The sequence below is a fragment of the Poecilia reticulata genome, chromosome 21 (genome assembly GCF_904066995.2).
Source record: "Poecilia reticulata chromosome 21, P_reticulata-male-v2, whole genome shotgun sequence".
NCBI classification, from domain to species: Eukaryota; Metazoa; Chordata; class Actinopteri; order Cyprinodontiformes; family Poeciliidae; genus Poecilia; species Poecilia reticulata.
The window spans coordinates 15,484,044-15,511,779 of NC_088850.1; the positions used below are offsets into that span (position 1 = coordinate 15,484,044).

The 27,736-nt window shown below is 40.7% G+C and overlaps 1 protein-coding gene across 1 annotated transcript; it reads right to left on the reverse strand.

Annotated features, from left to right (window-relative positions):
- Window positions 1-394: 394 nt before the first annotated feature.
- Window positions 395-27,331, reverse strand: tmem200a (transmembrane protein 200A). Its single transcript, XM_008398441.3, has 5 exons — window positions 26,418-27,331; window positions 5,519-5,656; window positions 4,781-4,998; window positions 4,528-4,691; window positions 395-3,341 (listed from the first exon to the last, which is right to left on the reverse strand). The coding sequence occupies exons 2-5, from the start codon at window positions 5,647-5,649 to the stop codon at window positions 2,214-2,216; spliced, it is 1,641 nt and encodes a 546-aa protein (XP_008396663.1). The 5' UTR covers window positions 5,650-5,656; window positions 26,418-27,331; the 3' UTR covers window positions 395-2,213.
- Between the last annotated feature and the right edge of the window lie 405 nt (window positions 27,332-27,736).

Genomic DNA, 27,736 nt, shown 5'->3' on the forward strand with positions numbered 1-27,736 from the left:
CTAATATATTAAACACAACTGAATGTGACAGCTACATAACTAATATGTTTAATGGTGATGATGAAGTATTTCCAGTAGTTTCTAAGATATGATACAGATTGTGAGACTTATCACAAACATAATTAGCAGCAGATATTTATGTTTTAATTCATTAAAAAAAAAGTTTTATTATCATTTAACATGTTAACACTGATGCTCTCCCACCACACATGATGACACTGTAAAACCAGACATGCCAGCTGCTGGCTTTAAATTCCCTTCCTGTGGTTTGAATTTTCTGATGTAGCAGCAAAATCGATCTTTCACTGTCATCTGCAGCCCACAGCTGCTAAAAAGCATTAATTTCTATTTACCTGCATAAATAGATGTTAAAAAAAGGTAATAAGAACAACGCTTTTCAGAGAAAATAAATTTTATTCTGAGAAAAAACAACAAAATTGAACAGTGACTCACAGACCGCTAGAAACTAGTTCATCTGAAAAAAGATTCTCAACACACATCAGACTGTAAAACAATTTTACTATTCGACCTTGTTTCATATGTAGCGGAAAATGCTACAATAAAAAACTTTTATAGAGGTGTCAACAAAGATGGCCGCCGTAACGTGTCTCGTGACTTTTATCTAGCAGCCCAAACCAAATTTTACAAAAGTTAAGTAAGTTAGAACATCATCAAGAATTGATTTTATTTCAGTAATTCAGTCAAAAAGAAAAGTGAAACTCCTGTATCATATGAATCCTCTTTTCTATCGCCCTTTTCCCTTCCACTCAACTTTCCATCTACCGAATAGGATATAGCTCACCTAGCAGTGAATCTTATGTGACTTTTTGGAGAATGTCTGCTGGATATTTATCAGTCATCCTCATGATTGTGTAGTTTTTTTTTCCGTGTCTGTTGCTGATGTTTATTTGTCACATTGTTTTGGCTATTTCATTTGTTACATATTGTAGTTTTCCAATAAACTTCATTTTGTGTTCAATTCCTTTGCAATTGACAACAATTAAATAAGTACAGGTGAAATAAATAAAAACGTTAACAGGAGATGCAGCTGTATTGCTCTACTTTCTGTTTTCAAAGACAGTTTCAGCTGCTTCGTGAATTATTTTGTTCCATTTGTTTGCAGTTTAATGGAAGAAAATGTGTGACGGCATCTTGTGATGGGACAAAGCTATTTACATGTGGCAATCTTTGGAAACTAATGTGTGTAAAAATGCTTCAAATGGTGATTTATGAAAACACGACCAGCAAAAAAAAAAAAAAAAAACTCATCAGGGACTTAAACACTGAGGAGTCTTCAGTCCCGCATCATTTCTCTTTAGTCCTGACCGTCTTTTCCATTCCAGATACAGCTGGAAAAACAGTTGAAGCATTGAAGCATAAATATGCCTTTCAAATTTTGTAGTTCTTTTCTTCGTAGACGAGATTGGGTTCAGATATGGTTATTAAACCACAGCCAAGTCATTTAACAAATATGCACATTTGGTTTTAGGAATTAAACAGTAAGGCAGGAAAAGATCTGGTTTGAAAGATGTTCATTTCTTTCAGGAGTTATTGCAAAATGTTTCTGAAAATATTCCTCAATCAATGACACAATTGTTATTAATAAAACAAGAGATTTTCTGCACTCTAAGTGGGTTTGTGGCCATATGTAGAGATGACTAATCCTGAGTAAAATCTAACCTAGCAGTTAGTTGAAAAATACCCGCAGCAGAGCCGCAGCCACAGATACCAAACTGTTGGTATTTGCAGCCATCTTTGTACTGAAGTTCCTGGGAAAGGTCAATATTACATGACCACAGGGCAATGAGGGCCTCTTTGTCGTATTTATTTGCAGGCCACCGTCTTCATTTAACATCACTGTCTGATGCCTGGTCCAGTTTGTTAAACACCAGAGGCTATTCATGTAATTTGAAGTCGTTGCATTGATCCCCGCAGGGAGCTTCACCTTCCACATGCAAGAGTCAGCTGTAAAACAGCACCACTACTGTCGTAAAGCAGGCATGTGGAGTCAGACAGCCATTTAAGTGCAAAACCTTTTTGCTGTGCAGGTTCTAATGTTACTTACTGGTGCTATTGCTCCTTGTAAAAAAAAAAAAAAAAAAAAAACTTGTCTTAAAAGCACAACTTAGTCTCGTAGTCATCAACTAAGACAGCGTGAAGAACAATTTTACAGACCAGGAGAGAGTTGGTGTTGCCCCTTCCTTCGCGCGCCTTCAGAATCGAGTTTCCGAGCTTCCTCTCTTCAACGTGCTGCTATTAAACTCATCCTTCTCGAAGCTCAGATTATTATGCGACCTGGATATCATGAGCAGCTTCTCTCGCTTGCTGTAGTCGCGTCTGTCTGTCGGGGACGCCGACGCGTCCGAGAGCCGCTCCGCTTGCTCTTCCCTGTCCTCCAGGCGCGTGTATCCCTTGCTGCTGCCCCTGTTCCCGCTGTGACTGCGGCTGCTGTTGCTGCGGTCGAGCCGCGGCCAGCTGGGGTGCTTCCGCTGTTCCGAGCGCACGCTCAGCATGCTGGGCCCGCGCTCCAGGTCCAGGGATTTGGAGTGGCTGTGGCTGTTCAGCATGTGCAGAGAGGAGTTGGAGCCAAAGTCGCTCCTCGCCGCTCCCGGCGAGAGCCAGCAGCCTGAGGTAGAGGAGGGAGCCGGGGAGAGGCTGCACGAGGAGAAGGAAGAGCAGCGGGAGGAAGAGGACGCCGAGTTGCTGCGCTGCAAGCCCGGCGGCTTGGAGGCCTTGGCGACAGATGCTACTGGCACCACCAGAGACTCCATGGAGCTCAGAGGCGCTGGCCTCTCACCCTCCCGCCTCTCGCCTCCTCTGTCCTCCTCGGTAATTGCCTCCATTTCTGGTTCATCAATTACGCAGTTGTTTAGCTTAATAACAGGGAGAGTAAAGGCGGAGATGGAGGAGGAGACAATAGACCCCGCATGGTGTCCTCCCTTCTCCACATCTCCGTCCACCGACCACTGGTGTCGCATTGAGTCGGACTGCGACAACCCAAGTCCGGCGCCGTAAAAGGGCCCATCCTTGTACAAAGGCGCCAGCAGTCCCGCAAAGCTACAATCCAACCTGGCCTGCTCTCTGTGTCTGTGGAATTCTTCATCCCCAAGCAGGACCTCCTCCTCCTCCGTGGACCCAACTCTGCTTCCAGAACGAGACGAGAAGCCCAGGAGGGAGTTGCTGGCCAGGCGCGCTGCCGTGTCAGCCCCAAAACTGCGAAGGTCACCCACGTCTCGCGCGCACACGCTGCTGCTGCGGTGGTGGTGGTACTGTCTCTGTTCCCTCTGCCGGAGGCGATGGATGTCGATGACCGTGGAGTACATGTCCCTCATGTGGATTATCTAACGCAGAGGACAGCTGGGTTAGCCGGAATCACCTGTAGTTCCTTGCCACATTCAGGCCTCGTCCACATAATAGCTGGATGTCTGAGAAACCGAATAGATTTTCACGTGATTTGGCACGTGAACACGGTCATTAAAAACTCTGACCGACGTGGAGATTTGAGAATTCTCATTAGCGTTTGCGTGTGTGTACAATGGAAATGCGCCGCTAACGTCACGTATGTGACTATTGTTATTGTTTAGGCATGCAGTGGAAGAAAGATGATTGCTATCAGAGAGGTGCTGATTTTTATCTTTTTTTTACCCTCTTTCCTTGTTCGTTTTCTACTAGCCCAACTGTTCCAATATGTTGAGCTGCAAAGGAGGAAGATCACTTAGAGGACGGCTGTTTTTCCAGCAGATGTCCCTCCCAGTGTTGAGGCACAATTTAGCTCAACGTCCACAAGCTGTCACCTGATTCCCAATTAACATTATCTTGTGTTTTATTATCTTTTTATTCTGACAAAGTGTTTAAAAGTAGGTCAACCTCTCTGCCTGTCTACCCAAATGAACTTCCTGGCGCCATATTTCGTTCCAAACAGGAAGTCGTGGTTGTTTTTGAAGGATTGTGATTGGTTGTTGTAGCTTTACGCTACACTGCCCCCTATGGGTTTGGCATGTTTAAAACAATGCTCAGTGGCGTAAAGCGGGTTTGTGTGGATGAACACTTTTTGTAACCCCATGTGTACGATATTATCTTTTTCAAACGATGGGGAGACGGATACTCGTTTATATAAAGACTCGGCTACATGTGTACGAGGCCTCAATTACAATAGATAACTCGGCACATTTGGGTAACTAGGAAAGGGAGATGCTGAGAGGAGGGGTTTGATCAAATCAAGGAGGGGAAGAAAAGACCAGATGAACCGAGAAAATGTCATCAAAAGCAAATTGCAGACATAAAAGTGAAAGCAGGTCCAAAGAAATCAAATCTGCGTGTTAGTGGGGGTGCGGTACATGCTGAGAGCAGAGTACATGCTTTTCACTTTATAAAGAGAGAGAAGTAAGAGAAATGAGAATATGGGACTGGCAAGGAATAATTTAAATCATTACTTATCCGCAAAGTAAAATCCACTTGCAAGCGTTATTGAACTTATCTGATTCAAATGGGAATTTGATGTATGATCCGAGAAAATTTCATCCCTACCTTAGTCTCCCTGTCTCTGTTTTCATGAAGTATTGCATTAGCGCAGATGAAGATAAAAATCCCTATGCCCATGGTGAAGGGCCCAAGCATCTTCATCCTCTCAGAGTGAAGATGTTGTTCCAGAAACCGCATCAGAGCGCCGCCTGTCCGCTTTGAAGGTGAGTCTAAAATCAGAGCACAGAGAAAACGAGTAACAAGAGCGGGAAAAAACAGCTTGGAGCAGCTTTGTGAACCCCCCCAGATCTAATGTTACCTTGAACATCATGGCTTGCGTTGGTCACACCCTTCCCCACCTTCACTTCGTTTCCTCCTCCTGTCGGTACGGCTTTGTTGTGCGGCCAGTAACCGAGGGTCGCCATACCAATCCCTACTGCCAAGATGATAAGTCCCAAGAAGAGAAAAAAGCCAGAAGCCGAGTAGAGTCGAAGCCTTCCTCGGACCACCACAACGTCTGTGCGTCGCTTCCGCTTTCTAAGAGAAACGGAGGCATAAAATGTTGATTTATATATTGGTTCAAAGCAACCATACTATCTTCTACTCTTTTATTGGTTTCGGACAACATTCCTGGATCATATTTTTAAGATTTTGTTTAGAGTTCGATGGTTTTTTCAATCAGAAATCTAAAGCAGCTTATGTGTTTGAGATAGTTTTCATTTGTTTCTTACTTTCCAGGTAAATTTTTAATCACACACTGCAGAACATGATGTCAGGTATGAGTAAGAATGAGGTAAAAAGTTAAAAAGGCAAAAATCCTGATGAAATATTCATCAAGACCACTTCAAAGTATAGTCTTTAGAGGAACATTTGAGTAATTTAGAAAGTTTTATAAAGTTTCAAACTCGAAAAGAAAGCTATCAAGCCGTTAACGGAAGCCCCCTCATTTGTAAAAAAATAAAAAATAAATATGTTGCCGACTTTTTTAACTCAACAAAAAAATAAAGTTGTGCAGCTGAAAACAAGTTTGTGTTTTAAATTCCTGAAGAAACATCACCTGGGCGCGCCCTCGGAGCCGGGGTTAGCCAAGCCTTGTGATGCGGGTGGTACGGGCCGATGCTGAGAGCGGGCCGAGTCCTGGCGCTTGAGCTTGGCCAAGCCTGTCAGTACACCTGCTGCTGCAGTCATCCTTTACCTGCAGGCACACATCGGGAGGTCGTTGAGTTAATTTGTGGTGCTTAATTTGTTATTTTTATTTTTTTTAATGATGCTAATCATTCAACGATAAACTCACTGGAAAAGCCTTTTTCTGTTCAGTTTAATGCTGCAAAATCATACCATCCCAATGCTTGAAAATGTCATTGATAAAACTACAACGCACAAGGACAAAACATGGAAACAAACGAATACATTCATTTGAAATAAAAATGCTATTTTTAGAGCAGATCCAGGCATTTTTCTTTTACAGCAGGGCAAACAGATATTTGCAGCCTCTTCAAACGCACTCATTCAGCAAACATGAACCAAGGCCTGGTTGAGTTGTGCTCCTGAAGTCTGTGCCCAGCTATCAGCAGAAAAAGACCATTTCTTTCCACCTTTCTGCTTAATCAAAAGCCATAAATCCGCCAACTTCAGCGTAACCGGTACACAGAAGACGAAAACTGATAAGAGGAGAGAGAAGTTTCTGCAGAACAGAGATGAAAGCATCATTCCATTGATAATGGTTGAATTCATATGATGGATGACCAGCCTAGAACGTTTTATCCATTATTTATATTTTCTTTGAAGCTGTCCAGTCTAGTTTTTTCTCTTTATCCAAGCTTCACTAAAAGATGCTCACCTGCATGCCACATTCACATCCGTGAACATTTGAGGTGTTTCATAAAGTAAACTTTAAAGGGGGAGTATGATGTAAATGCGTTCCATTTTGTTTATTACATATTTATTTAATTTACTTCTGATTTGTGTGGCTGTGATCTGGGGTCAAGTCGCCCATGTGAAATACATTTCTAATCTCAGTGGGACTTCCTGGATATTTAAACTGTAGATACCGTAGCATTGTTGCAGCCCAAACTGACTCCTACCTTTTTTTTTTTACACCCAAAAGGCGCAGCGTGTTTTGCAGGCATGAACCTCTTAAAACAGGTAACATAAAGCAGAGAAGAAAGGGGATGTTAGATATGACGCATTCGCATCATTCTTCGTAGCAATGCGAGGAATATTAGCAATAAAGTAGATGAAAAGGGGCTCCCGGCGCGTTACGCGTCTAACAAACGTCAACGTCAGCTGGCTGTGCAGAGGGACTCTTCCACCCGGCACTAAATGGAGCGGCACTGATCCGAATAACTTCATTGTACCTGCAAGCTTCGAATTGAGAGCCAGTTATAAAGACATTTTATTTGGCATCCTAAGGAGCAGAAGGAAAGAAAACCTAAAAAAAAAAAAAAACACAAGACATACAAGAATTACAAAAATTTTAAACAGGCACACATATTAGCAAAGAGAAAACAGACGACCAGCTGCTTTGGTGAGCAGATGTCCAGGGATGTGAACATCTGCAGTGTTCAGACACAAGAACACTTAATAATCAGAGTAGAGCCTTTCTCACAATGCTGCCGACCTTTGTTGTAAGGGATCATAGCTGCGTTTGTCTAATTTAAATATGGCTACCAATGCATAGCAGTGTCTATTTAAAGCCACAGAAAATGTTTAAAAGTGAAACTATGTTCTGCTCGGAGTGCAAATGAAACGTACGTGATGCACAGATTTGCGCTCATTACAAGCAATGTCATGTTTTAGGTAGCCAGCCTCAGGACAACGTGACTTTGCAGAAGCTGTGTAAATTTAACTTGAGTTTTCCTGCAAGGGTTTATTTTTAAGTACAGATAGTCACCAAAACCAGATCAGCTCCTGAGTCCCAGTCAAACCTTGTTTGTTTTTGTTACATTTCAGTTTTTGTTGCTTTCCTTACGTATTATTAAGTTATGCAAATGTAACAGCATTTAAATGAACCCTCAGCTCGGCTCTCCACCAGCTCTGATGTCTATTAATGGCTATTAACAGACGAGAGCTTGAAACAAACACCAGATTATTTTTTTAAGAGCCTTCATTTGGGTTCAAAAGCTCTATAATCTGGTTTCACATGAACATTATCTTTGTCCTCGTGGAGGATTAAATTGACTCCGCTTTTAATTCTGAGTAACTTGAATGTTGCATTCCACCAGTATCTTCAATGTCTGAAATTATTTGTACATTTACAGTTGCTGCCATGTTCATGCTTTTGTCGTAAGGCGGGGAATCTGCATTTTAAATACATGATAGGAAACATTGTTTCACAAAAGTGTCATCCCTAAACAATCCCGAACAGCTAAGAGCAAGATAACGGGAGCTGTTTGCCATTAGGGAATCATCAGAGGTCGTGATCACTCAGTTTCTTTGTGCGAACGTTTGGCTCGGTGCTTAGAGTTTGTGCAGTGCAAAGTTGCTTTATGTGTTGTTGTGTACTTTGGTAGGGCGCTTAACCTCATGCATATATTGGTGGTTGTGAGTGCGATCGGGTGAATGGCTTTAAGAAGCTTTAAGTGGTTGATTTGACTTGAAAGTGCTGCATAAATTTAGTCCATTCATCACATTTTTCCCCTGTTAAAGATGCAACATGTGTGAGTTCAGGCATTTCATCAACAGAACCCTCCAAAAAGAAACTCGCAGTCAACTATTTTTGATGCAGTCTTTAGTCCTAAACTGAACTGTGGACCAGAAAGCACGACTTCGTCTTGTGAAAGCCGAGAGCGGAGAGCGAGACAATCAAGCTGCCAGTCTGTCAGGTGAACATGAGGAGAAGAAGAAGAAGAAGAAGCAGCGTTCTTTCTTATACATTTTAAGCAGGTTAGACTTTCATAATCCTGTTAAACTTTAATGAATAGTACGAGGAAATGAAAAGTAGAACAACCAGGGCAGCTGTTGCTTAGTTACATTAACCTCGTTCTAAAGGTATTTCCCTATTCTGGTCTCTGAAGGCCCCCAAAACCAAACTACGACTACTCTTTGAGTCACCGTAACTTCATGCAGCAATGATCAGTTATTACAAATACTTAACAAGTATTACTAATTCTTTGAGATGCACAAATCGTTCAGTATATATGTGCTTTCATTGGACAATCACTGCTGCTTGCATTCAGTGAGAAAATTTGGAGATAATGAACAAAGGTATTGTAAAGAAATATTTCCTTCTTACAGTTTTTTTTCTGCTTTGGCTTCTTGTCACACTTACATGTTTCAGATCATCAATTTTTTTTCAATATTGGACACAAATAAGCTGATTAAATACAATTAAATTAAATGGTAATTGAATTTCTTGAGGGAAACCAACACGCCCCCATGTGGAAATCTGCTAAATTAATCTCAAATTTATTGTTATTTCATCTTCACTGTAATCAGAAATATTATGAAGAACTGCTTGGTCTGCAATAAGTGTCTAATTATTTAATCACCATGTAATCTGGTGTGCATGAGGTAACATTTGTTGTTGCTAATAAGTTGTTTCATTGCTAGAAGCAACATTTTTTAACAAAACCTGACTGAAATTATGACTTTTGATTTTCACCCCAGAAGCATATGCAGTTATTTATTATTATTATTATTTATTTTTCTCTCGAACCCTCTCATCAAAGTCTCAGCACAGCTCCCCAGTTGGTTAGCCTGATCCTAGTTTTCAAATGACAATTTGAAAACTTTTTGCATGGACTCGGATCATCCTTGTCTGACATTAAAATGAGCTTGAAGATCTGAACATTTCCAGCCCGGATCTGGTTTCATGTTGTTTATCTCGCTCCCCCTCCCGTCTCGTCTCCTCGTTCTATTTTTATCCTTTCTCTAATTTTAAATCAGTCTAATTTGGTCACTTCTTGTTTTTCTTCTTTCCCTCCCTTTCTCCCGTACCCTAAAGGAATAATCAAAGCCCTGACAAATCTAAGGAAGCCAAAAATTGCACAGGACCTGAGGGTCTCTCCTCCGCCTACCCCTCTTTTCTCCTTCAGCCATATATACGTATTTATCTTGTCAATCATCCTTTCGGTTACTGAAGAGGGCTTTATCACAGATGGTGAATCACACACAAGGATAAACACAAGCAGCCACTTTTCTTGGGTTTGATCTGGTTCAGCTCTCTCCGTTTTGCTCCTCGACGTGCGTCAAACATGAACCCACACAGTGTTTTACAGCAACAGGAGAGATTTCTTTCGTTCACTTATTCCACGAATAAGCGGAACGGCTAACGGTTGACGATACAGGACAAGAGATGGGGATTATATGGAGGGAAAATTGGCTGAGTGAGGAAAAGAAGAGGGAACAGAGAGGGAAACAGGGATGTGCTTTCAACATTGCACCTGCCAAGGTGCAACAATGAGTCATGACCTAAACCTCGCCGAAAAAAAAGCCTCTCCGAGACAAAGTGGCGGCGAGGGAAGCAAGATCTGACAATGAACAAGATAAGAGAGAGAGAAATGCCTTTTTTTTTTTCCGGGAAATGAGGGGGAATCGAGCCTGGTGCGTTTTGTACTGTAGTCTTAACGAGTCTGGAGTGAGAAACAAGCGGAGCGGAGAGGAAGGAACTGTTGCTGTAACAGACACACCAGAAGCCTAACGAGAAACCACTCCGGCTCTGACACACTGAGACGAGAGCCTGAATCAAACGAAGAGCTGATATTCAGAGAGCGAGCTCGGCGGCCAACAGACAGTCAGTTCATCTGCACCCATCATGCATATTAAACGTTCTTCGAAGGCGCAGGGTTTAATTGTTTAAAAATAACTACGTGTCCCATCAGTTCTGCGATTGCATTACGTTTCGCGTTTGAATTCACATCCTTCTTCTCCCCCTTGGCTAATAAAAATGTGAAATCTCCATCAGGGGTGTTCGGTGAATAATGAATCGCCTCGGTAATGAATAAATTGCTCTCGTTGTTAATCTGCGCGCACTCACAGTCGGGCAGGGATGATATCAAAGCCATTCAACATCCTCAAACATTTATTTATTTTTTTTTAAACAACTCAATCATCTTGAGAAATGTTTTCCACCCTGAGTTGTATCTTTTCCGTCACCCACTGCATTTCAACACGTCCGTGTTTACCCCGGCGCTTATTATGTCTTTGAGCAACGACAGGTGTTTTTAAGGATTACCACAAACTCCCAGTTCCATATGACACATCACACGAGATTATTGTCCCTATAGCAACTACATCTGCTGCTAGGTGACATGTTTCTATAGCAACAAACCAGCTGTGTGCACAGGAATCACAACTACAGACACGGAGTAAAAAAATGAGCCATCTCTCCTCTTTATCTTTGCAGTAAAGAGTCCCTCTGTTTCGGTTAGGATTTAAAGTGGGCCTAGCTGATGACTTGTCTGAACTTTATGACGGCTCTTACTAGCTGCTTACTGCTTGCTTAACTTTATTAAGACGCTTAAACTTTGTCACCAAGAAAAAATGAAACACGGCTTAAACAAAGGGCAGCATATCAAACCAGACAACTTCGCAAAAAGTCTTTGTGACACTGGATGTTTGAAGGTCGTAAATATTTCTGGATGGATGTAATCATAAAATTGACATTCTTATATACTTATGTTTTTTATTTTTTTATTAATCTCTCTGGATAGAGATCCAGAGAGATAATCCTGGACAACGTTTCCTACATTTCCACACTCCAAAAGATGTTCAAACACTTCCTTCAAAACTCGCAGAAGTCACATTTCAGCAGCATTTTTTTTTAAACAACTGCAGTTAGCATCGCAGCACAGCTGGCTGCTGCAACACATGAGGAATGAACAAATCACTTTAAATACGAGTCCCGTTCTGTGACTTCTTTAAAATTTGGAATGAGACGGTTGCCGTCCTCTTATCAGCTGGAAACGGGTACGGCCGGGAGGAGAAAAGGAGGCGACGCCAAAGGAAACTGGCATGGAACAAGGCGGTGGGTGTACAGAGGCGCACGGATCTGGCAACGGATGCGACATGAATAGAGGAGATGGCGAAAGAGAGACCTAGATTCAGGTTGTTAATTACATCTGTTTTTTGGGATTGGCGCCTCAGCTCTAGATTTACGCAGTCTCCAGCTCCTTGCTTTAGGAAGAAAAGTGGAAAAGGAAGTGAGCACATCAGGTGGGATAGTACTCAAAAAAGGAAATAGGGGGGGAAAGGTTGAAACCAGATGGAGGCAGGACGAGGATAAAGACAGAAACAGCTATTATGCATGTGATTTCTTAAAACGCACTGGCAGACTTTTCATTTTCTGCACACAGACTTTATTTACTTCAACAAACTGCGTGCCCAGATGTCATAGAGTAAGGTGAGCCGAGATTTAAAAGAAAGAGAAAGACACAAAAGGTGTGACAAAAGCCTGGCTAAACAGAAGCTCTCCACTGAAAGACGTGATTCACAAAACATCCCAAGGACTTGTTTGCAAATCTTTAACCTTTAACTTTAACTCCCTGGAAATCGGTCCAAACAAGCAACTCGCGCTGTTGAAAACTGGTGTTTCAATTCGATTAGAATGACGGGAATCGGTTAAGCTTTACGTTTAACATGTGCGTCGGAGAACACAGGTGAGGTTTAGTTTTCACAGGCAGATGTTGAGAGGGACACCGAGGAAGCTGGAAGGAGACCTTTTGTACCAGAACAATAATAACTAGATCTGACAGGAGGGAAAACACAAAGCAAGAATAACATCAGAATCTAACAAAGAATAACCACCCAGGGAGTGCTTTATGTTGAAAACAAATCACAAATTGACGTCAAATATTGTCCTTTTTCGACATGTTTTGGGTTACCTATTGCAAGTACCTATTGCAAGTCATTGTGTGCCAGCATGAAACACACACACACACACACACACACCCCAACTCTTAAGGGCAGAACACATAAACACCACAAGCTGTGTAAGAGTGCTACCCCTCTATTAATTTATACTACCAACCAACCACTGGTGTGGGTGTGTTCAGCGAGGTTCCAATAGATTTGAGCACATGAAGTTCTCGCGTTTTCATTCTTTGCCAGGCTCATGGTGCTCTTGATTTTGTTTCTGGCCACGGGCTGCCGTTATGTATCAGGATTTCAAAAAGTTAGCTGGGAAACAAATAAAAGGTTCTGCCATTTAATCGCCATTACTAGGTTTAAATATGTTTTGATATTTAAATTAGATGAGTTACTGCCAGAATGGCTCAGATCGAACCAACCGGACATTGTGGTGGTGGATAAAGAACAGAGGAAAGCCGTTGTGGTGGATGTAGCAATACCAAGTGACTACAACATCAGGAAAAAGGAGCATGAGAAATTGGAGAAATACCAGGGCCTCAGGGAGGAACTGGAAAAGACCTGGAAGGTGAAGACCACAGTGGTGCCTGTGGTCATCGGGGCCCTCGGGGCAGTCACCCCCAAACTGGAGCAGTGGCTCAAACAGATCCCAGGAACAACATCAGACATCTCAGTCCAGAAATGTGCAGTTCTAGGCACAGCCAAGATACTGCGCAGAACCCTCAAGCTCCCAGGCCTCTGGTAGAGGACCCGAGCTAAGAGGATGAAACAGACCACCCGCGGAGGGTGAGAAGGGAATTTTTATATATATATATATATATATATATATATATATATATATATATATATATAGAGAGAGAGAGAGAGAGAGAGAGAGAGAGAGAGAGAGAGAGAGAGAAACAAACAGGTATATGTTTATAGATTGACATCTATATGTAGATATACGTACATATATATATATATATATATATATATTTATAGAGGCTTATATATATATATATATATATATATATATATATATATATATATATATATATATATATTAATATTGAGAGAGAGCGACAAAGGTATATGTTTATAGATTGACATCGATATATAGATATACATATCTATATATAGATTTATATATATTTATAGAGGCATATATATATATATATATATATATATATATATATATATATATATATATATATATATATATAGGTCTTACCTGTCCTCTAGGTAAGACCTAAACCATTTAAGAACAGCGCCAGTGACTGGAAAACCTCCAGAAAGTCATTGTCATCTAAAAACTGTCAGCTGAAAGTACACAACTTTTTCTAAAACCATATATATACATATATATGTTTTTCTGGGTTGTTTATTCAATGCCACATGACTGTGTTTTTATTTTTAATGATGTAAAACACTTTGACATGCCTTGCTGCTGTAATGTGCTATACAAATAAAATTTGATTGATTGATTGCCCAGAAAGATAAATAGTTTTCTAAATTTTTCCCAGTTTGTTTCGGTTTAGACTCTAAAATTCTCTCATTGTTCCACGTTGTTTACATTTTCTCTCTAAATCTCCCTCTAATTAATAAATTAGGTTTTTCTGATGACTACTGATGTGGTTGAACGTGGGGGAAGCCGGAGCCCCCGGAGTGAACCCACACCTGCACGGCGAGACATGTCCCACCGTGCAGTCCTGTCTTTTCAATATTAAAATGTCCAATTCAAAATCACAGTAGCTTTTTACCAATTACTGCTAATCACCAAAACACACGTGGCCCCGCCCCCTTTTAAATCTTCTTCAGACATCAGTTGATGTCTGGATGGACTTTGCATCTGCATTTGATCTGGCGTAGAGGAGGTGGAGTCAGAGCCTTTTTGATTCGCTTCCACAGCGATTTCTTCTTCTTGGGTTTCTCTTCTTCAGAAATATTGTTCTCAGCTGACTCACCAGCTGCTTGTGGCTCTAATTCCTGAGGTGGTGTTTGGACTTCATCTATGTTTAATGTGACCTTTGGTTGTGGAAGCGATGTTGTCTGATCTTCCATTGGACCACACTCCTCCTCTGTGGAAACTGCCTCAACTTTACATGCTACGTCTTCTGACACTGTCCCAACTGTTGTCTCAGCTGGTTCAGGAGCATTCTGGGGGATGTCGGGTAGTTTTTCAGGATCAGGACTTGTTGTCTTAGTGATATCGACTAAGTGTTGTTCTGTCTCAATCGGGTTTACAACAGCTTCCAGTTCAGTTCTTTCTTCGGGGACCTGCTGTTCTTTGGAGATTTCTGTTTCTATTGTATGAATCTCAGTTTTAAGCAAGACTGTTTGATCCCCAGTTGTTTCTGTTGTAGAAACTTCTTGCTCTGTGTTTGTTCCAGAAACGTTTTCCATACAGAGGCTGTCCAGTTCAGTTGCATCTCTTGTTGCTGCCTTTCTCTTCATCTTAGGTTTTGATTTCTTTGAACGCTTCTTCTTCACCTGTTGGTCTCCATTTTGTTGTGCCATGGAGACGGTTTCTACCTGCAGTACTTCACCGATGGCTGTTTCAGTCGTGTGAATCTCGTTTTCGATGCTCTCTCTCTGGTCTCCAACCATTTCCGGTACTGAAACCTCTTTTTCAATATTGTCACTAGAAACGTTTTCCGTACAGAGGCTCTCCAGTTCCGATGCATCTCTTACTGCTGCCTTTCTCCTGATCTTGCGTTTAGATTTTTTTGAACGCTTCTTCTCCACCTGGTGGTCTCCATTTTGTTGTGCCAAGGAGACCGTTTCTTCTTCTACTACCTGCAGTACTTCACCGATGGCTTTTTCAGTCGTGTGAATCTCGTTTTTAATTACCTCTCTCTGGTCTCCATCGAATTCCGGTACTGAAACCTCTTTTTCAATGCTGTCAGTAGAAATGTTTTCATCATTGGCAGCTTTCAGTTCAGTTGCATCTCTTACTACTGCCTTTCTCCTGATCTTACGTTTTGATTTCTTTGAACGCTTCTTATCCACCTGGTGGTCTCCATTTTGATGTGCCATGGAGACGGTTTCTACCTGCAGTACTTCACCGATGGCTGTTTCTGTCGTGTGAATCTCGTTTTCGATGCTCTCTCTCTGGTCTCCAACCATTTCCGGTACTGAAACCTCTTTTTCAATTCTGTCACTAGAAACGTTTTCCATACAGAGGCTCTCCAGTTCAGTTGCATCTCTTACTGCTGCCTTTCTCCTGATCTTGCGTTTAGATTTTTTTGAACGCTTCTTCTCCACCTGGTGGTCTCCATTTTGATGTGCCATGGAGACCGTTTCTACCTGCGGTACTTCACCGATGGCTGTTTCAGTCGTGTGAATCTCGTTTTCCATGCTCTCTCTCTGGTCTCCAACCATTTCCGGTACTGAAACCTCTTTTTCAATGTCTCCCGAAACGTTTTCATCACTGACAGCTTTCAGCTCAGATGCATCTCTCGTTTTTGACTCTCTGCTGTTCTCATCTGTAGATCTTTTAAATACTTTGTTCTGCCGATGTTGATGTCCATTCATTTTGGTTTCAGTGGATTGTTTTCTGAGCAATAAAAACAGCTCAGTTTGGGTTGAGATTGTTTTATAAACTGATTCCAAGTGACATCGGTTCTCCAGCAGATCCATCTCCGTTTGCGTTGATGTTGATTGACGGATTTGTTTCAAGTGACATCTGCTTTCAGTGGCATCCATCTCCGTTTGGACTGACAAACACTGATAAACGGGTGAGGTGCCTTGCGATTCGCTCTGAGTGTGAACAGAAACCATAGTCTTCTTCCTCTGTCTTCTCTCTGACAGTAATTTTCTCGTCAAATCTTGTAGCTGTTTAAGTTTAGCGTTTAGTTGATGATTTACATTGAACATGTCATCTAGCTGTTGCATTAAGTATTTTTGTACTTTTATATGTTCCAATTCACACTCCTTACATTTAGCTTCACACATACATTTTACTTGGCTTTTCTTTTCTGTAGAGTGGAGCAAATCCTGAATTTCAATTAAACCCTCTCCTGGCACATTTTCTTCCGTTTGATTAACAGGAACCTCCGTTAAGTGTCCAGTTTGAATGTCGTCCATTGGTTTTCCCAGAGATGGATGTTTCTCCCCTTTTTCATCCGGTGTCTTCTGCGGTTTCAAGATGGATTTGGTGACCAGCTGTGTTGCAGTGTTCTTAGAATGACTGTCCTTTTCCAAGGAAGCTACCTCATCATGTTCTTCGGCAGGCATTGAAACATTTTTGGTTTCAGTGTTCTCAGCAAAAAAACTCACATCTATGCAGGGTTCAGACTTTGGGAGCATTTTCCACAACGATTTTTTTCCGCTGCTGGAAAAAGCTCCCTGATAATTTTGGTTTTTCGGCAGAGGACCATCATCGATTTCACTGTTTTGAGTGAAAAATGTTAAATCTATGCAAGCATCAGTCTCTGGGAAAGTTTTCCACAACAGTGGGGTTTTTTTGATGCGCCTAGTTTTTGACTGGTTGACTTTCTTCGGTTTTTCTGTGACGGATTTCTTTTCGTTCACCGGCTCTGGTGCAGAAATCACAGTGTTCTTAGAACTTTCCTTTTCCATGGATGCTAACTCATCACGTTCTTCCCTCTGCTTTGGTGGCTGTTCCTCAGACTTGGCGGGCTTTTCTTTCTCTGTTGTGTCGACTTTCTCCTGCTGTCCAGCGATGTACTCTTCTACACAGGCCAGCGAATCCTTCTGCTTCTGGTTCTCGTTGGATTCACTCTGAGGTTCCTGTCCGTCCCCCTTTTGATCTACTTTTTGCGGTGCGTTGGCGCTCGATCCATTGTCAATCACCAATGAAGAGTCCTGCTGTTCCATGTTTTCAGTTGACATCTTAGGCTCCTCAGATCCATGCAGCGCCCACCAGGCTGCAAAGGACATCTTCTTCTTGCGCTTGCGTGGCTTGGGTGGCTGTACTTTTCTCTCGACGATGTTGTCGGATGCCACTTCTTCAATTCTACTCTGGTTGGATTCCATTTTAACTTTTACTTGTGGTTCTAAGATGGATCACTTCTCTAGAAACTCAGTAGATTTCAAAGTTGAAAATCCTACTACGTACTGCTAAGTAACTTCTCACGAGACACTATCGACAACGGCTGCTAACAGGTTGCAATGAAGGTAGATGGATGTGAGGAGCTTATATAATCGCTGGTGATGTCAGAATTCTGCCTTTGGAATGTCACACTGTGATGTCACATTGTGACATCACAGTCTGACGGATTTTTTTATTGACACGGCAGATGCCGTGTCAATACTACAGAAAGAGTAGGCGGGCTTTTAAATTGTCACTGGTTGCCATAGTTACCCACCATTACCTTGTTGTTTGAGAATGACATCCCTGCAGTAAACAGAAACGGTCGGAAACAGACCACTGTCAGTCTCACATCTTATTTGGAAATGGGACCATTGCACTCCGGAATTGAAGGGGGCTCTATTTCCTATATTATCTGCGGTCTCCCGTTTTTATTTCCTTTTGAAATCTAGGATATAGCTTCGTCTTTAAGAAGGAGTTTCACTCTCAGCATGTATTTGAACTTCTCTCTTTTATTTACTTGAGCGCAGCTCACAGTTTTTAACAAATTCCATAGCTTTCGGTATACTTTTAAATCTGATCCTAAGTTGCACCTTTTCGGGCCTGCTACTGCCTCTAGTGGCGTGGGGGTGGTAGCACCACTAATATAATTACGTCACTAAATGAGAATACCACAAAGTCTTTATTTTATTATTAATTCCGCCATTACCTCTAGTTCAGGGTCGTTATGCGTTGCATACAGTGCATACCCACTTTTTGTGCCCCTGACTGCTAGTTCTGATTGGCTGTTTCTGACTGAGCGGAGTAATTATGCAGAACAGGGAGGAGATCGATTATTTTTTTAGAGATTATCTGTCTCATGTTAGGACAGTGAAAGTTTTAATACGTATGTAAAATGTATTTTTTTAGGTTAGATGCTGCAGCTTCAAGCAGAGGTTTGGTGTGAGAGTCACTACCAAGTGGAGCAGAAGCGGCGCTCCGTCTGTGAAATATTACTACCTCTAGCGCGTAGCAGCGGTTCAACAGCGAGAGCAGAACAACTAAAGCCTGTTGATTTGGAGGTTATGGTGGAAAACTAAAGGAAGGCAAATAAATGTTTTTTCAGAACGACTTGGCTGTGAGGAGCATGCTTGTAAAGCGGTGGATTCCAGGCTGCAAGTCAAAGCAGATACTAAAGGAACCAGCTAACATCAGCTTTTTTGACTTCTTGCAATACAAGTTCAAGTCCAAAGCAGCAAAATTGGGAGAAATAGTCTTGTTTGCTTAAAGAAAAACAACAGAGAAGTCTACCAACATGACTGCAGATATTTCTGAATATACACAGCACAGAAAACTCTTAAGTTGTCCCCCTCATACAGGAAGAAACAAAGTGAGTGCTGACAGCTTTTAGAGAAGGATGGGACACCAATGCTGCCCAAATTAGTGGCTGCTCTGTTTGGGTCTGGGCCTGGTACACAAGACACACTCTGACTCTTTTTCCATTCACAAGAACTCGTGCACACCCAGCAGCAGCAGGAAGGTGAAAACAGGAACGTGAACTTTCTTAACGTTTTCCTTCAGTATCGCGAAGTTTCTCCCTCCACAAAAAAAAATAAAAAATCAAACACTTCTTCTCAGTTGTGTTCATAATGCCAAAGAAGTGGATGTCTCACAGAAAACATCAGCTCCGCATCATGCTGTCTTGGTTTAAATTTGTTCTACAACCTGTGTGACAGAGATCTTTCTCTTAAATGCGGTGTGAAACTACCCAAGCCTTGAATATAAATAATTTATGACTACTCACAGGAGTGTGATTAGAAAAGAAAATGTGTTGAAAGCTATTACCTATGTGTTTTAAGGGGAAAAAAACCCCAAATGGGCAAAATGGTATCAGCAGGTAAGAGAAAATCAGCCACAAATTTCAGATGTTGCTGATGTTTTGTGGTATCCAAACATAAGGAAGAAGAAGACAGAATCAGAATTATGAAAAAAAAATCTACATTTTCCGTATAAAATTGTAAATATTGGCAGAGAAATTTGTGCATTAGGGGGTTCGTCAAAGCTGACTTTACTTTTTGTCAGTGAGCATCATCAGTCAGGGAAATATTGTGCCATGCAGAAGCTGAAAATCTCTTCCCCGTAGTCAGATGCTTTTTCTGAATCACTTTAACTACATAAGAAGGTCAAAGGTGAAGTCTAGCTGCACAGATGTTGCCCAAATGAGGCTTCAGTCATGCTTTTTACTTAATACTGGGCCATCATTCAGTCTTTATAATAAAGAAAAAGTCAAAGCCACCTACATTTAGTGGCATCCACAATTCCCGTGGAGATTTCTCACTGGTCCAACACTAAGTTTGAAATTTAAAAAAGACATAACTATCACTGAATGCATAGCATTTGTCTGACAAGATATTTGTTTATTCAACTTTTAAGAAAAAAAAAATTCCAGATTGAGAGACTACAGATGTCAGATTTCCTTTTTCTGGATAATTACAACTCAAATGTAGTTGCAAGGCCAGTAATCTGTCATTTTAATGGTGGCAAGGAGGAAGGACATGATCTGCCCTCTGCCCGGATAGGGCAAAACATGAAGCGCCTAGGCGGGGGGGGGGAAAGACAGTCTGCAATTTCCCGTCAGCTCTTCCAACTCTGTCGTTCTTTTTGTTTGTCAGTGTTGTTTCTTTTTTAAACTGATCTCGGTAATTACGCAGCCGCTGCGATGCCGTTTAAGCTCAGACGACTGGCAATTCTCGTCAGCACGAGTGTCGGAGACAAAAACAAAAAAAGCAAGCCAAGGCAAAAGCAGATAATGAGCGAGAGCGCGTGCTGTTCTCCTACGGGCTGACGGTCACGGGTGAGTCATCTGTCTGGAGGATATGTCACTACGTGTTTTCACACTGACCTTTTGGAAGCATATTTTCTGATGTAACCACTTAAGTGTCAAATCCTGCACTCCCTATTATTATTATTATTATTTTTTACCGTCATTAGATTGATGAAACATGCTGTTTCTTCTTAAACGACTCGTATCGATCACACTTAATAAGAAATACGGCCTCACATGAGGAATGGAGCTCCATGCGACTAAATTACCCTTCGGATTGAGAAGCCCCCTGCTGATTCCAGTCAAATGACTCATTTTTTTTGTCGTCCCAGCAATCCTGACTGCCAGCCAGTCACACGTTTGTCCAAACTACAACCAGGAACCGATAAGCCCCATCTGAACTGACGCAGTAACCAACTTCTGAGGTTTTGATATCCATATGCTCTTTTTAAAATTTTTTTTTATAAAAATCGCAAATCTTGTCGGTGTTTCTATGACAAATTCACTCTCTTGTCATCTTTTTGGGGTCTTAAGAGTGACAGTGAGGAAACTGCTGACCTACTACGACAGAGGCTCTTCAACGGGATTATCCAGACTGCTTGATATCAGCGAAGGAGGATTAGCCAACAAGCCACTTGACTTTCTAATGATTCTTAAATCCAAGCTCTCCGAGGATGTCTTATTATGATTCATTTGGCTCAATGAGTAACTCTGTTTTTCTGTAAACAGGTCCCAAGGTTACAGTGACTCTTGATTTAGCATAATTAAGCTTATTCTGAAAAAATAAAAATAAACCAACGACAGAGCACCTGTCGTTACAAAGCGTCTCTATTTAGAGGTGCTGGCTTATCAGTTCCTCTTTTATTGTTTGACCTTCTCCATAAAACAGGAATCTGCTGATTGTACAACTTCTTCTTTTTTTGTTTATTAGTTGTTTATTTCTGTCTCAAATTTTAATTAGAAAGATCCGTCCAGGAAAATCCATTTAAAAGTCCATTATGATTTATTTTGTCTTTATATTGTACTCCTCAAATTAGTAGCTAATTTTAAATTACATTTTGAAAGAATTTAGACTCAAAAACTGTGAAAAATACAAATAAGTGGATTCAGAGTGCCCAACAAATACCCAACAAAATATGATAACTCAACACAGACTAGTTTATAAATCACGGACTAATTATTCTTAAACATGGATTTATACTTATTTATTTTCTTGTTTCTTCTTTTGCTCTTTCCTTTGATTTTTTGTTATGTAAATAAAATTATCTTACTAACCCAAATCTAAACCAATGATGCTCCAGCGGTAAGGGAAAACTGTTCAACTCTGTAGTTCACTTGTCAACTTTTAGTTATTTTAGTCACTGCAAATTTTTTATTCATTATGTAATTTTTAAAATTGACATAATCCTTTCAGGGCTCGGTGGATGAAGAGTAGGGTACAATCTGGACCAGTGTTGTCATTGTGCATATGTGTTTACGAGTGTGTGTGTGTGTGTGTGGGGTGTGTGTGTGTGTGTGTGTGTGTGTGAATTGAGCCATTTAAAGGGGGAATAAATGTGTTAAATTATACAAAAGAAACTTAAACATGCAAATGTCCAAATATGTTAGAAAAACACAGGCTGTTGTAGGTTCTACTGACTTTTTCACAACATGTACATGTCAAACCAGTGTCCAGTCCGGGGCTGTTGCAGCTCCTCCTACAGCCATTTAATTGGTGTTGGTGAATTCCTGTGCAGAGACTTGTTCCAGGTGCGTCTTACGCATCTTGATCTTTACACTTTGAATCTTGCAGAGACTAAATTTAAATCAGGCACATCATGTGCTAAAGAGAAAATGCATTCATTGTTGGTGACGTTTTACAGTTAGTACTCCTGTGGTTACCCATCATATTTCCTGGATGCTGTGCTGGGTCCAAAATGAAGATGGTTATTCAGATTAAATTAGACTCTGCACTGCTCTAATGACATGTCCCTCCAGTATGAGGATGGCTTTGTGCCAGGTGTCGGTGATGCATTGCCACTTTGGTGCATAACCTTGTCACAAATCTTTAGACATCATTAGAAATCCATGCAGCCTGGGTTAATAACTGATGTCTTAAGCATGGTAGCATGCACTTAAACTATCCCAGCCATGTTGAGTCATTTCACTTTTACTGAAGCTTTAATCCTGTTTGCAGGACATAATCTGAAGGATGGCGAAAAGCTTTGTTTATTAACGATAGATGATCTAATTATTGAGTGTTGTAAATGTTAGAAAAGAGGCATTTGTTTTTACAATAACATCGAATTGACATTTGATTCAGTTTTGCAAAGTCGTATTGTTGGAACATCCAATTCTGTCCAACATCTGATTCCTTTCAAGATTTATTTTTGTTGCCTCCTGACGGACATATCCTGATTATTTTGTATTTCTTCTTGATTATCCATTAATTGGATGAGAAGATGCCCTATTTTTCTTCTTTCCCTAATGTAGAGTGCCTTTCTCATTCAAACTGTTAATAGCACCTTTGATAGAGAGTGTTTGTGACTGTATTCAACCACACGCAGTGTGAAAAGTAGTAGATTGACTGTCTTATACACCGATATCTAGCATAAAGAGTGCCTCTTAACATTTAAAACTGCACTACTGACATGAATAAAAAGCAAACTAATTCATTATTTCAAAATTGCAAAAGGAAATTTGGCAATTTATAAAAACATTGAAGCTATCCTTGCTGTCAATAAAGAGACATGTACTACACCTCCAAATGTTTTCCATTAATTTTGATCATGTCAGTGTTATGAAAAAGCAACAGATGGTTTGGTTGTTCCAAATTATTTCAACATAAAACCACATCCATGTGATTCAAGACACAAAGCAGCTTTTTTTTTTTTTACAAAACAAATTCTTTACTTTATAGGTGAGGAAACTCATTTCAACTTTTTTTATTTCAGTCTTTTGGCCAGGAGTGTTGGACCCACTAAAAACTGACGGCATGGAAGAGCTGAGGTTGAACTCGGAGGTTTTCTCCCTGTCTGTGTGACTGAAGGTCATTTCAGCTGCAGGATATTATTCTGTGTCATGATTCATATGCCATTACGACAGGTGAGGGCAGGAACACAGATGAACCAGAAAATCAACAGCTTCGCTTGTTGGCTGAGCTCCTTTCTTCACCACAACAGACGTCCAAGATATATAAGCTCTTTCTATTGAGGCACCAGTTTGTCGTTGACAAAGTAAGATGCGCCACTGAACTTGCTAACATTTTCAGAAATAACAAAATAAAGCTTCCTGGTCTCAACCAGATTTGGGAAACCAAAGCCGTCAGCGTTCAGCAAGGAAGAACACCTAGTGGTCAGACCTGGGAATAGCATGTACTGAACACATTGCCTTGTTTGTCCAAACCTCTAATGCTGAATGTGATTTTATGGTTGTATGCTCTAACTTTGTTATAAATATATTCAAAACAACAACATGAGGGAGGTAATGTCCTCGTTAGACAATGAGGTAAGCCAAAATGTTTTTAGAATCACTGCTAACACATTCTGACCTGATTGAGCCTGGTTGTGTTTCCGGACTAGTTTAGTTGCCAGATCTCAGTTCGGTCTTTAGACGGCTGAACTGCTATTTAGTCCAGAGAGCAATCACAGAGGCATAGCATCAAATCAGTGTGTACCTCTGTTCCAGCATTCAGTTCGCTTTAAGTAAAACTTTCCAGATTATTCGGAGAACCTGCACCGAACGTCTGTACACGCTGTTCTCATTTCTCCAGCTCAAGCTTACAACAAATAATTCACCATATGTTCATCATTATTTAATAACATTAAGAACATCCAGTTAATAACCATTACTGTTTTCTTATACATGAAATGAATTTCAACAACTAACCAATAAAGTTTTGTGCAATTTTATTTGCTCTGCCCCACTTAAGATTTGGCCAAAACTCATAAAAGTTGGCAAAGCATGTCAGCTTCTTTGTAGAAAACAAAACAAAACAAAACAAAATCTGGATCAGAATATCACAACTTCACACTGAAAATAGATAAGCTTGGAAAAAATGTACATTTAGGCCAAAAAACACTTGATTTAATCAAGTACAACCAAAATTTAATTCTTTAGACCTGAAGAGCACTGAAGTGTTTCGACTGTTTACCCAGACTCCAAAACTGCATGTTGAATTAATAGATAGAAAACATGAACAGCAGTCAATAAAAATCTGCTCTGGCTGTATAAACTTTAGCTGAGTCAAAATAAAATTAGAAATATGGAACTGGTGAGTCTATGCGCCATCATAGAGCAGCAATGAACAGAATGTACCCTAGCCATGATAAGATCTTTGCATTGGCATATCAGCAGCCTGTTCTAATCCTTCTTGATCTAACTTTGTAAGATTGCCCAACTTTAAATAATTCCCCTAAAAACTTACTTCTTCCAAAAGAAAAAAAAAATCTGAATCCTGACACACATCACATATTTAAAGGTCACCTAAAATATTAATGAGTGAATTCCTGTTTCTACACATGGCAGTTTTAATATTTTCTTTACTTGCAGTACGTTAAATCCAAACACTGAGACCAACAAAAGCAGCCTGCCAGTCTGGAATAGGTTTTCTTAAATTAGATGTGTTTACAAACACTAAAAACTGGCTGAATATTGGGGACTGGCTGTGAAAACATTGCATGTCTAAACTTATGAGTTAGTCCAAAAGGGAAATGTCCCGGTGGTTTATGTCAGGCAAAGGTCAGTGCTGACACTCTCTTAACAAGTAGAAACCAAACAAACAACCTTAAATGACAAAAAAAAAAAGATAATTTCACACATTTTTTTAATTTTAAAGTGGAGTTAGAGTGCTGGCCACATATACAAGGAGAGAAGAAGAGGATGAATGTTTTTTTATCTTTTAACAGCACACTGGGAGCAAAAGACAGGTGAAAATCTCCAACTCTTAACTCGCTTGAGAGCTGCAGAAAACATCTCGGGGTCACAAAGCCGCCTTAGCAACCATCTACATGCCAACCAGCTGTTTTCAGCCGCATGCCAAAAACAAAATAGGCACTTTCTGTATAAACATAAACATTTGGAGTTTGCTCAACCCTGCTGGGATTTAGACTGGAACTGTTTGCTTTTGTCAGATGAGACTGAGATTGATCTTTGAAGAGGCAAACAGTTCAGGTTGGTTTGGAGTGAAAGGAAGAATCAAAATGACCATCGTATGATGAAGGATTGTGATGCTGTGGGCTTGTTTGTTTTACAAAGACAATACATTTAGAGTGCGTAACATCATGAACTCTTCAAAATGTTACAGGATTTTAAATAAAAAAATGCCCTCTGCACCAAATTTAGGAAGTGTTAAAGCAGAAGAATCAATGACGCCCCACTTGAAAAAGGGGGATATGCAAGAGGGGCGCCAATAATTGTGATGCCATTGATCACATATAAAACAATTCTACCTTCACAGATGATTTCCTTCCCCACTGAATAATTAAAATCTCATGATTAAAGGTTAGATTTCCTAGGACTTTAATTGAGCGATTATGCAACTGCAATGAAAGGTGCTTTTATCTACTACAGTTTCGAACACATTGTCATCTGTGAATGTCTGAATGTGTTGACTCGTGTGTCGTATGTTGCAAACACATAAAACCGCACTGAATTCGGAGCTACAATGGAACGGTTCAGATCAGAGGACGTCTGAATGTTTGTATGTTAGACCAAAGATTTAATTTTGGTCTCATCTGGCCAGAGCTCCTCCTTCAGTGTGTTTCCTTTGCCCTCTATGTGGCTTGTAGCACATCCAAAAGGGGACTTTTTATGGTGTTCTTTCTCTTTTTTTCTTTCTTGATACTCTTCCAGGAGGCTCAGATTTGTAAATTGTGGGTTCTGGTGGAAAGCTGCTTTGTTCTCGAATAAACCTTTGAGGCATTCACAGAACAGACGAATTAATGGGATTGCATTACTCTGTTTACTCCTTTGGTTGGGCTGGATTTTATTTAAGAGTACCAGAGTAAAGGGGGGACTGCACACATATCTGTAGAACGTTTAATATTTTTAAGTTTTTATTTTCCACCTCACAATTATACACTAGTTGAGTTGATTATCATATAAAATTTGAATAAAGTTTGTGGAGTTAATGTGACAAAATGTGGAAAAAAACAACTTCAAGGGTCACGTTTCTCATTAAGTATCGTTAAAATATTGAAGAAATCATAAGTGCATATATATATATATATATATATATATATATATATATATATATATATATATATATATATATATATATATATATATATATATATATATATATATATATCAGAAGTTGGATCGGTTGGTTCCTACCTTACTGAAAGACGAGTCTCCACTGTCACGGTGTAATCAGACATGCAGAGGGATTACGCTTTGTATCCTGGGGGAAAGTCAAAAGCCATCTTCCACACTGAAGCCTACTACTTCCAGCGAGATGATGCCGCGCCGGGGAGAACTAAGATGACAGCTCGCTCCCATGCAGCCTCTTGGAAACAGCAGCAGCCCTCACCAGCATCCCAGCTCCTTTAAGGCAGACCGAGAGGCGTCATTTCGACAGTTTCCTTGCCTCAAATTAGAACTTGAGCGATAAGAAGCGTCGATTTGTGCGCGGAACACTTTTTTTTTTTCTTACGCCTGGTGGAGATCACAGTATGCGCGCAGAGGATGATGAGGGCGGAGAAACACGCTACTTAATAGAAATCATTTCCCTTCTCGTCGTTCGGATTATTTAGACGCGTAAAAGCTTGCATCGTAACAGAGGTATTACAATGCAAAAGAAGAAGAAGATGAAGAAGCTAAAGAAAAGCGGTCAATGTGACGCCCTCTGTGGTTGCCTGATGCGTAAAAGTCGTTTTGTGGAGCGTTGGGGTCCAAAACTTGACCGCGCGTCCAAACAAAAAGCAAAGTACTATAAAATGGGTCAGATGGAGAATTTCCGTTTTAAGAAGTCCGGGTTCAAGCGAGGTAATGGCGTTTTTTTTTTAGTTTTGTTTTTTAATCCAATGATTCGAATCGAGCAGCAGCTCCGTCCAGGTCTTCTGAAGGCGTTTACGCTCGTGGGAATGCGCGAGTGAGGAAGGAGCAGAGAGAGAAAGAGAGAGAGAGAGAGATGTAGAGGGGGCTGTGTTATCTGCATGTACGCCCAGGAGGAAGAGCATGCATGCGTGTTTCATTTATATTTAAGAGGAATAACAAGTCAGGGAGCAAATCCTTGCAGGGAGCAGATAACACCAAGGAGGCGGAGAGAACGCTTTGTGACGTCTTTGTTAACGTCCATATCCTTGGAGAGAAATAAATGCAACAAACACAAAACATATAAAATACAAAAAAAAAAAAAAAGTCATTGTGAAGCTAAAATTGTACTGTACAAGTAATTTGTCTACTTGGCTGCAATGCACAGTCTGTGTCTTATCTATCTGTTATTTCCAGCACTGCTTTGTTCAACTTTGCTCCCTCCTTTCTCCCCCTCTCACAAACTCATGAATTCACTCACACACACACCCACACACACACACGCATACACATCAGGGCAGCAAAAAAGCGGTGCAGATGTTGGCATTCGTGTCATTTCCTGTGTTTACATGCAGGAAGTGATTCAGTGAAAACACAGCAGCTTGTAGTTGAGGTGAGGG

What these genes read in the sequence shown, in the direction of transcription:
- tmem200a (XM_008398441.3), bottom strand. Translation starts at nt 5,649, where the DNA reads ATGACTGCAGCAGCAGGTGTACTGACAGGCTTGGCCAAGCTCAAGCGC. An exon ending in CGCAAGCCATGATGTTCAAG is followed by an intron (nt 4,692 to 4,780) that starts GTAACATTAGAT and finishes CTCTGATTTTAG; the next exon opens with ACTCACCTTCAAAGCGGACA. An exon ending in ACAGAGACAGGGAGACTAAG is followed by an intron (nt 3,342 to 4,527) that starts GTAGGGATGAAA and finishes CCTCTGCGTTAG; the next exon opens with ATAATCCACATGAGGGACAT.